Genomic DNA, 10,674 nt, shown 5'->3' on the forward strand with positions numbered 1-10,674 from the left:
AGAATCCAATAGTTGTAGAAAAAGAAATTCTGAAATGTGTTTTAGAAATTCAAATTTAAAAATATATTAAAAATATATTTTGGTCTGCATTCTTTTATTTAAAAACTGAAATAAATCAATAATTGCTAATTTGGTTTCATTTTATATATATTTTTATAGTTAAATAAACTTTTGTTAATTTTAAAACTAGTTTATATTGAAATTGATAGGTTCAACATTTTTTCAGTATCTTTCTATTTCTAACACTTAATAAATATATAAATATGTTTCTGAAATTAATTTTATTACTTTTTGTACTGGGCCAAGAGATTGGACCGAAAGCAAGGTGTATTAAGCCGACCGAAAGCAAGGTGTATTAAGCCGACCGAAAGCAAGGTGTATTAAGCCGACCGAAAGCAAGGTGTACTAAGCCGACCGAAAGCAAGGTGTACTAAGCCGACCGAAAGTAAACTAAATAACGAAAGAAATAAAATAGAATGGAAATTATTATTAAGCAAAAGCCCATGAAACGGGGCCCAAATATGTAGGTATGTATAGTAAATGTTTAATACAAAAAGAAAAGGCCCAAATAACTTCTGGGCCCAATAAAAGAGTAGTATAAATAGAGGGTCATCCTGAGAGGTAAGGGAGGTTGAATTCATTTTAATATCCTGTAAAACTGAATCTAACTTTGGCATCGGAGCACCTTTCAGGTACGCACACCCATTTGTGAGAGGATGCCGAGACCAAAAACCGAAAGATCGAATGGAGTAAATTAAAGTTGACCGGAAAGTGTCAGTCAAGCAATTCAATAAAACGTGAAAGATTTTCAAACCAAATACAAACCAAGAACGAGTAAGCCGAAAGATCACACCGAGAAGGGAGTCCGGAAGCGAAGGCCGAGAGGTCAACAGGTGGAAGACGAAGACAGTTTGTTTCTAGGTCCTTGTAAGAACATTTTGGCGCCCACCGTGGGGCCGAGAAACAAAATGAGCGAAAGAGGAGAACATTCTAGAGAACAAGAAGATTGTCAGAACGCCATGACTATGGCCATGTTAATGCAATTGCAAGAGGAATTTGAGACACTGAAGAAGAGTAATGAAGAGGAGTTGAGCATGTTGAGAGCTGAGAATGCTTACATGAGACAAAGATTGAATGGAGAAACAGCGTTAAATACTTCCCCGAGAAACTTTGTTAATGAAAGAGAGAACAAGGAAGAGAGTTTCGGGGTTACACAAAGGAAGATACCTGAGACTTCCGGTGTCGCTGTGGAAACGCCAGTCAGAAGACACCCGTTTTCTGAGACTATAATAGAGACCCCATTACCTGACAATTGGAAGAGTTTAACAATAGAGAAGTATGATGGGAGCACAGATCCAGATGAACATGTTGCAATATACACAACTCAAATAAGTCTGTACACGTGGAACGACGCCATTCTATGTAGGGTTTTCCCAACTACCTTGAAAGGAGCGGCTCTAAGCTGGTTTACCCGGCTACCACCCTTATCTGTTGATTGTTTTGACACTTTGATAGAAAAGTTTGGAGCTCAATTCGCTACAAGTAGACCACATCACTTAACATCTATAGCTCTCGTAAACATAAAACAAGAACAGAATGAGTCACTGCGAGCTTTTATGGAACGCTTTGGAAGGATGGCTTTAAGTATTAGAAACCTCAGTCCGGAAGTTTCTATGCATCATATGATAACTGCCTTGAGACCGGGACCATTTGCCGATAGCTTATGCAAAAAACCAGCCGTAAGCCTTGATGAATTAAGACGGCGCGCAGCAAAGTTCATGCAGATGGAGGAGTTAAGGGACTTTAAGAATCAGGCAAGGATGGACGTGAAGAACGAGAAGAAAACAAATGAAAGAGAGGCAGGATATCAAAGTAGACGTTTCAGAGAGGAACCCCGTGGCCGAAAGTTTCAATAATACACACCATTGAGCACAACTCGGACCCGAATACTTCAAGAGGCGATGGCCACCGCAGTAATACCGCCACCAAGGAAAGCACGAACCCCAGATCGAGCTGACCATAGCAGACGTTGCCAGTACCATAAAAATCATGGCCATCACACTGAAGAATGCATAGCGCTGAAAGACCGAATTGAAGAGTTGATTCAGACAGGGCAATTAAAACGCTTTGTTAGAGTCAGAAGAATGAAGGCTAGTCAAAGTCCAGAACAAGATGTCAGGAGTAGAGGAGAAAAATTTGGAAGAACGACTGATATACAAAACGATCGAAAGGAGAGAAGAGGAGGAAGAGACGAAAAAAGAGATCTAAGAAGTGGAGGAAGCCACCTCCATTCTCAAGAGAGAAGGAGCCGACAACGCAGTTTGGGAAGGCCAGTCAGGGGGTTCATTAATACCATCTCTGGAGGTTTTCCGGAAAAGGAAACATATAATACGATAGGAAAGAAATATTTGAGAGGTGCCATGACCGTGAATTATGTTTTCAAAAGAAGAAGTTTGCCACCTATGTTATTTACTGATGAAGATTTCCAAGATATTGATCCTGATCAACGAGACCCAATGGTGATAACAATTGAAATTGCCAGATACGCGGTAATGAAAACTCTAGTAGATCAAGGGAGCTCAGTCGATATTCTGTTCTGGGAAACCTTCAAAAAATTACATTTGAAAGAACAAGACATGGTTCTTTTGAAGGAGCAAATAATTGGGTTTTCAGGTGAAAAGGTTGACACCAAGGGATATATTGATTTGCCGACAACCTTTGGTAGAGGAAATGCAACGAAAACAATTACAATCAGATACCTGGTGGTAGATACTCGTACTTCCTATAATGCCTTGTTAGGAAGATCTTCGTTGAATAAGTTGGGAGCTATAGTGTCGACGCCGCATTTGGCAATGAAATTTCCAACTGAACGGGGAGACATAGCAACCATATATGTCGATCAAAAAGCAGCCAAAGAGTGTTATGCGACCGGATTGAAGATGGTCTGAGAGCCGAGAGTGGCGACCGGAAGTATGGAAGCAAGAAACATGGTTGCAATGGTGGACTTGGATCCCAGAATGAATGATGATGAAAGGATAGAGCCAAGAGAAGAAATTACATCGGTTCAATTAGGCGAAGATGAAACGCAATGTACATATGTTGGGGGTAGTATGCCCGAAGAAATGATTGATGACTTAGTGGCAGTGATAAGAATGAACAAAGATTTGTTCGCCTGGAAGGCGTCAGACATACCGGGAATTGATCATAACATCATTTCTCACAAATTATCTGTTTGCCGAGAAGCAAGACCGATAGCTCAAAAACGAAGGAAGTTGGGAGAGGAAAAACGAAAAGCTGCTCTTGAAGAAACTGAAAAATTGTTACAGGCGGGTTTCATTAAAGAAATCCAATATACGACTTGGTTAGCAAATGTAGTTCTCGTCAAGAAGGCAAACGGAAAGTGGCGAATGTGTACTGATTATACAGATTTGAACAAGGCATGTCCGAAAGATTCCTATCCTTTGCCGAGTATTGACAGGTTGGTTGATGGGGCATCTGGTCAAGCCATGATGAGTTTCTTGGATGCTTATTCCGGTTACAATCAAATACAAATGTATAAACCTGACATCCCGAAGACTGCATTCACTACCGATATGGCAAACTATTGCTATCAGGTCATGCCCTTCGGTTTGAAAAATGCCGGAGCAACATATCAAAGATTGATGGATATGGTGTTTAAAAAACAAATTGGAAAGAATATGGAAGTGTATGTGGATGATATGATTGTCAAGTCTCATGCGGTAGATAACCATGTGAAAGATCTTGAAGAAATATTTGCACAGATAAGGAAGTATAACTTGCGATTGAATCCAGAAAAATGCGTTTTTGGAGTCAAAGGTGGGAAGTTTCTCGGCTTCATGTTGACTAACAGAGGAATTGAGGCAAACCCAGATAAATGTGAAGCGATAATGAATATGAGGAATCCGATAAATTTGAAAGAAGTTCAGAGGTTAGTAGGAAGGTTAAATGCATTGGCAAGGTTTTTGCCGATACTGGCCGAGAAGTCCAAACCGATAGTGAAGTTGTTGAGGAAGGCCGAAACGTTCACGTGGAATGAACAATGTGAGCAAGCTTTTGCAACGATCAAAGAGACGATAGCTAAACCTCCCATCCTGGTCAAACCTATGTCAACTCTGCCTATCATTGTCTACCTTGCCACTTCTCACGAAGCCATAGGAGCAGCCTTGATACAAGAAAATCCAGAACAAAAGCCTATATACTTCGTGAGCAGAGTTCTCCAAAGCGCCGAAACTAGATACCAACGGGTTGAAAAAATTGCTTTAACACTTGTATACACAGCAAGGCGACTTCGGCCATACTTTCAGAATCATCAGGTTATTGTCAGAACCGATTGCCCGATAGCCAAAGTATTAAGAAAACCTGAACTTGCGGGAAGAATGGTAGCATGGTCAGTAGAGTTGTCAGAATTTGGAATCAAATATGAGCCGCGAGGAGCAATCAAAGCACAAGCATTAGCAGACTTTATTATCCAAATGCCGACAATGGAAGCTGATCATGAAGCGTGGATTGTATTTGTTGACGGATCATCCAGCAAGAAGGGGAGTGGGGCAGGAATCGTGCTAGAAGGACCAGGGAACTTTCATTTGGAAATGGCTCTGAAATTTGAATTCAAAACTTCAAATAACCAAGCCGAGTATGAGGCTTTAATTGCAGGGTTGGTTTTAGCCAAAGACATGGGTGCACAAAATGTTATATGCCGAAGTGATTCTCAATTAATGGTGGGACATATGAGAGGTGAATACCAGATAAGAGATCCTTTGTTATTAAGGTATTATCACAAAGTCTTAAGCATTATGGAAAACTTTATCACAGCCGAGATCATACACATTCCGAGAGAACAAAACACAAAAGCAGATTCTCTATCCAAGTTGGCAAGTCAACGAAGACAACCTCAGCACAACTCCATTTTACAACAAACCTTGCACAATCCGACAGTTGGAGTGGAAGAATGTTTGATTGTTACCACAGAGAAAGATGATTGGATTCGATCATACAAAGAAGTGATTAACAATCAAGAACAAGGAATTGAAATTGATGTTAGAATGGCTAGAAAAGTTGCTAATTTTATCCTCATAGGGGATGAACTGTACAAGAGAGGGTTTTCAACTCCTTTGTTAAAGTGTCTTTCTCATGAGCAAGCTGAACATGTAATCCGAGAACTTCATGAAGGACTATGTGGATTGCACTGTGGTGCGCGAACAATGGCAACACGAATCTGTCGTGCCGGATATTATTGGCCGACAATACGTGAAGATTGCAATCAATACGTTAAAACCTGTAAGAAGTGTCAGGAATTTGGAAGCCTCAATCATATACCATCACAAGAGTTGCAGAGCATTGCTTCTCCTTGGCCATTCGCTAAATGGGGAATGGATATCCTCGGCCCATTCCCTTTAGGCCGAGGACAAACAAAATTCATGATTGTTGCGGTTGATTATTTCACAAAATGGATAGAAGCTGAAGCGTTGACAAAAATAACAGCTCAACAAGTTCAAACATTTGTGTGGAAGAATATAATTTGTAGATTCGGCATTCCACATTCTATTATAACCGACAATGGCCGACAGTTTATTGATAAAAAGCTTCTGGAATTCTATGCGGATTTGGGAATCAAGTCTACAACTACCTCAGTTGAACATCCGCAAACAAATGGGCAAGCAGAATCAGCTAACAAAGTCATTCTCAGTCAACTAAAGAGAAGATTGGGAAGTGCGAAAGGGTTGTGGGCCGAGAAGTTACCTGAAATATTGTGGGCATATAGATGCACACCGCAGACATCAACTGGAGAAACACCATTTAATCTCACATATGGAACAGATGTTATGTTGCCCATAGAGGTCACTGAACCAACATTGCGAAGCCAAATAGAAGATTGGAGTGTTAACAATGAATGTTTAAAGGCAGAATTAGATTTGATTGAAGAACTTCGAGAGAAAGCCAAAATCAGAGAAGAAGCAGTGAAAAGAAGAGCATGTAAGAGGTTCAATGCGAAGGTAAGACCGAGAACTTTTAGTGAAGGAGATTTGGTATGGAGAATGAGAACTGATGCAAGAAAAGATCCAGCACAAGGGAAGCTAGCACCAAACTGGGAAGGACCGTTCAGAGTAAAAGAAAACTTGAAGAATGGAGCCTATAGGTTGGAAACGTTAGACGAAAAGCCAATACCCAGAACTTGGAATATGAGTCACTTAAAATTTTATTTCAGTTAAGGCTTGTATTTAAGAACACTAACTATTGTATATTAAGATCTTTTGTTGAAAGTTCTAAGTGTTAACTAGAAACTCTCGGTCTTAGACGCTTTCACTCCAGGTGAAATCCTTCCCGAAAGAACGATTGCCCGCTTGCTTGATTAACATCGTAAGTGCCGGCCGAACGCTCACCAAATTTGCTTGATTAACATCGGAAATATTGGCTGAACGTAACATCGCAAGTGCCGGCCGAACGCTCACCAAATTTGCTTGATTAACATCGCAAATATTGGCTGAACGTAACATCTCAAGTGCCGGTCGAACGCTCACCAAATTTGCTTGATTAACATCGCAAATATTGGCTGAACGTAACATCTCAAGTGCCGGTCGAACGCTCACCAAATTTGCTTGATTAACATCGCAAATATTGGCTGAACGTAAAATCGCAAGTGCCGGCCGAACGCTCACCAAATTTGCTTGATTAACATCGCAAATATTGGCTGAACGTAACATCTCAAGTGCCGGCCGAACGCTCACCAAATTTGCTTGATTAACATCGCAAATATTGGCTGAACGTAAAATCGCAAGTGCCGGCCGAACGCTCACCAAATTTGCTTGATTAACATCGCAAATATTGGCTGAACGTAACATCTCAAGTGCCGGCCGAACGCTCACCAAATTTGCTTGATTAACATCGCAAATATTGGCTGAACGTAAAATCTCAAGTGTCGGTCGAACGCTCACCAAATTTGCTTGATTAACATCGCAAATATTGGCTGAACGTAACATCGCAAGTGCCGGCCGAACGCTCACCAAATTTGCTTGATTAACATCGCAAATATTGGCTGAACGTAACATCGCAAGTGCCGGCCGAACGCTCACCAAATTTGCTTGATTAACATCGCAAATATTGGTTGAACGTAACATCGCAAGTGCCGGCCGAACGCTCACCAAATTTGCTTGATTAACATCGCAAATATTGGCTGAACGTAACATCTCAAGGGCCGGTCGAACGCTTACCAAATTTGCTTGATTAACATCGCAAATATTGGCTGAACGTAACATCTCAAGTGCCGGTCGAACGCTTACCAAATTTGCTTGATTAACATCGCAAGTAAGTTGGCCACCTATCCTTAGTTGTTCGCTTAAAGATCACAATTAAATGGTCGATCGCCCGTTCTTGTTCGATTAAATAGAATACATTTATCGTATGAAATTAAGATAATAAATAGCTGGGACTGATCACGTAAGATAGACACGAAGTACATCAAATATTATCATATAATTTGATGCCGTATATCCAAAATTCCTATTACTATAGAGACAAAACGTCCTAAAAAGTCCGAAAGTTTTTACTCGGAGCTATTACAAAAAACAAAAAACATCCTAATTAGATTACTATTCGGCCTCGACATTCATTTTTCATCCTTCATTTTCCCTCTCATCTTCTGGAGATCCGTCATAAGGAATATCACTAACTGGAATTAATTTGCCCTTATAGAAGTCTTTGCCGACATCAAAGTTACCGGCATCTAACGGGATCTTGTAGAAATATTCGGCTTGTTGAAGAGCTTTCTCAAAACCCAACTGGTGTTGTTGGATAACAAAACTCTCAGCTTCACCAACTCTCAACTTTAACTTGTTCACTTCTGCTTCCAATTGAGAAATGCTTTCAGCATCGATTTTCTTCGCAGCAGTGAGTTTAGCAACGTCTACCTTCAATTCTTGATTCTCCGAGTTAAGTGCCAAAGTTTGGGCCGAGAGCTGGACGTTTTCACTCTTCAATTTTTCTTTCTCAGTTTCTTGTCGGTTATTAACCGCAGAAAGTTCATCAATTTGCGAATTTAGTAACGCGATTTTCTCATTCGATTCAGCTGCTTCCCTCTTCAATTTCTCAAATTCAGCAGAAGTAACACGGCTCTTTGTTTTTTCTTTTATCGCTTCACTAATCAAAAAAGCACGGCTAGTCAATTCAAACATTGAATCAGCTAGAGAAGGAACAGAAACCACTTTGAACATATCCCGAGCAGAGGAATCAAGGTTGCAATCAACAAAGTCTGAAAAGCGTGTGGACGATGTGAACATTGTTTCAAAAAGCGATTCAGAAGAACTCCCAGAACCATGACGATGCTTTTTAGAGGAGTGTGACCTTCTATTATTCTTGTCTCGTTTCCTACTCTTTCTAGAAGGTCCTATTCCGGCGTCCGCGGCTATTTCAACCTCTAAGCGAGGGGTAGGCTCAACAACTTCATTTCCTGTTCCTGGAGCTTCATTCTCAAAACGAGGAGTTGAACCTCCAGCCTGATTAAACAGCTTAGAGAAATAAGCACGATCCTTCGGTTTTGTGGCCGCCATTAAACCTGGACATCACCAACAGATTCAGCAAAGTTAAAATTCTTATTACTAAAAGAGAAAATCCGAAAGAATCACATACCCATGAAATCCTTTTGGGGTTTACGAGAAACGTATAGCCGAAGCAGAGCACGAGTTGGAATCTTATGGGAGAAGTGACTTAGAACCGCAATACTATGCTTCTCTTCGGTAGTCATCAAATGGTAAGAACAAGAGTTGAATTTCACAGGAGCACGGGTCCAGTAAAAAGGGAATTTTTGAATATCACCATCAAAGAAGTACTTTCTCCCGGTTTCCTCAATTAGAATTTTAAAGAAGCCTCCTTTGAAATTTTTATACGAAGAAGTAAATGGAGAAAGGAAACACACTTTTGTCTTACTGATCAGGGACAACCAACTAGGCTTCTTACCGAGCCGAGAGCTATAATAATATAAAAAGGTTTTCGGACTCGGAATTAAAGAAAGGTATCTACACAAAATACTAAAAGCTTGCATATAAGCCCAACCGTTGGGGTGAAGTTGAGTAGGAGCAATATTAAGAAAACGCAGGACACCCATCTGAAATTCACTTAACGGAAATCGAATATGGAGATCAGTAAAGAGACATTCATAAAAATAAAAAAATTCGTGTTCGTCGCCTTCACGGCCATGACAAACATTATCAATGGCACAAGTTCGCCGAAAAGAAATGATTTCCTCAGTGGCATTAGGAGAATACACATAAATTTTAGAAAGGAAGTTACGAAGGGTTGAAGTAAATTGGTACCGAGAGAAATATTCCCGAACTTTTGGATTAACCCATTCATACCCGCGCCGAAGGCTTAATTTTTGTTCGGCCACTTCTTTTTCCTCGACCTCAACATCTACGCCGTCCTTGCTTGACGAATTCAGACACGAAACCGTTTCAGGTGACAAAGCAGGGTTGGCATTCTTATTGGTCTCAATCACTCTCCCAGTAGATTCATTACTCGTGCTCGAAAATTCCGTAAACTCAGAAGAAACGGAAACAGAACTTGATGAGGACATTATACCTTCCGCGAATATTTGCTTCAGCTTTAATATATAATGTAGGGAGAAACTGTGAAATAAGGTGAATAGAAGTGAAGATTTATAGTGGTGGAAGAGTGGTGAAATCTGAAGAGTCATGGCATAGTGACCATCAGATTTACTTACATCCGATGGTTGGCACTTCCAGCTTGTCCTGTCAAGCGGTCTCATCAGCTTGTCTTTTCATAGTTAATACACCATTCAAGTTTTTCTCTCTTTTCTTTCAAAATTGATTTTCCCTCCAAAAAATACAAGAGGTAGCATTTTATCTTCTAATAGACATTTCGTCGTCTACACCTCCTTATGCCTGGGGGGCTTAGTGTACTGGGCCAAGAGATTGGACCGAAAGCAAGGTGTATTAAGCCGACCGAAAGCAAGGTGTACTAAGCCGACCGAAAGCAAGGTGTATTAAGCCGACCGAAAGCAAGGTGTACTAAGCCGACCGAAAGCAAGGTGTACTAAGCCGACCGAAAGTAAACTAAATAACGAAAGAAATAAAATAGAATGGAAATTATTATTAAGCAAAAGCCCATGAAACGGGGCCCAAATATGTAGGTATGTATAGTAAATGTTTAATACAAAAAGAAAAGGCCCAAATAACTTCTGGGCCCAATAAAAGAGTAGTATAAATAGAGGGTCATCCTGAGAGGTAAGGGAGGTTGAATTCATTTTAATATCCTGTAAAACTGAATCTAACTTTGGCATCGGAGCACCTTTCAGGTACGCACACCCATTTGTGAGAGGATGTCGAGACCAAAAACCGAAAGATCGAATGGAGTAAATTAAAATTGACCAGGAAGTGTCAGTCAAGCAATTCAATAAAACGTGAAAGATTTTCAAACCAAATACAAACCAAGAACGAGTAAGCCGAAAGATCACACCGAGAAGGGAGTCCGGAAGCGAAGGCCGAGAGGTCAACAGGTGGAAGACGAAGACAGTTTGTTTCTAGGTCCTTGTAAGAACACTTTTCAATTAATGATATTTACGTATAACAATATTTATAACATCAAAATAAATATGCTGACATTATTAATTAAAAAATAATAAAATGACTTCATAACCAAATT

At 40.2% G+C, this 10,674-nt stretch overlaps 2 protein-coding genes across 2 annotated transcripts; both read left to right on the plus strand.

Annotated features, from left to right (window-relative positions):
• Positions 1-1,019: 1,019 nt before the first annotated feature.
• Positions 1,020-1,916, plus strand: LOC137833468 (uncharacterized). The gene has a single exon (XM_068641815.1). The coding sequence runs from the start codon at positions 1,020-1,022 to the stop codon at positions 1,914-1,916; it is 897 nt and encodes a 298-aa protein (XP_068497916.1).
• Positions 1,917-1,961: 45 nt separating this feature from the next.
• On the plus strand, positions 1,962-2,948 carry LOC137833469 (uncharacterized). The gene has a single exon (XM_068641816.1). It carries the CDS (start codon positions 1,962-1,964, stop codon positions 2,946-2,948), a length of 987 nt encoding a protein of 328 aa, XP_068497917.1.
• The last annotated feature ends 7,726 nt before the right edge of the window (positions 2,949-10,674 follow it).

This window comes from Phaseolus vulgaris, chromosome 6 (genome assembly GCF_000499845.2).
Source record: "Phaseolus vulgaris cultivar G19833 chromosome 6, P. vulgaris v2.0, whole genome shotgun sequence".
Taxonomy (NCBI): Eukaryota; Viridiplantae; Streptophyta; class Magnoliopsida; order Fabales; family Fabaceae; genus Phaseolus; species Phaseolus vulgaris.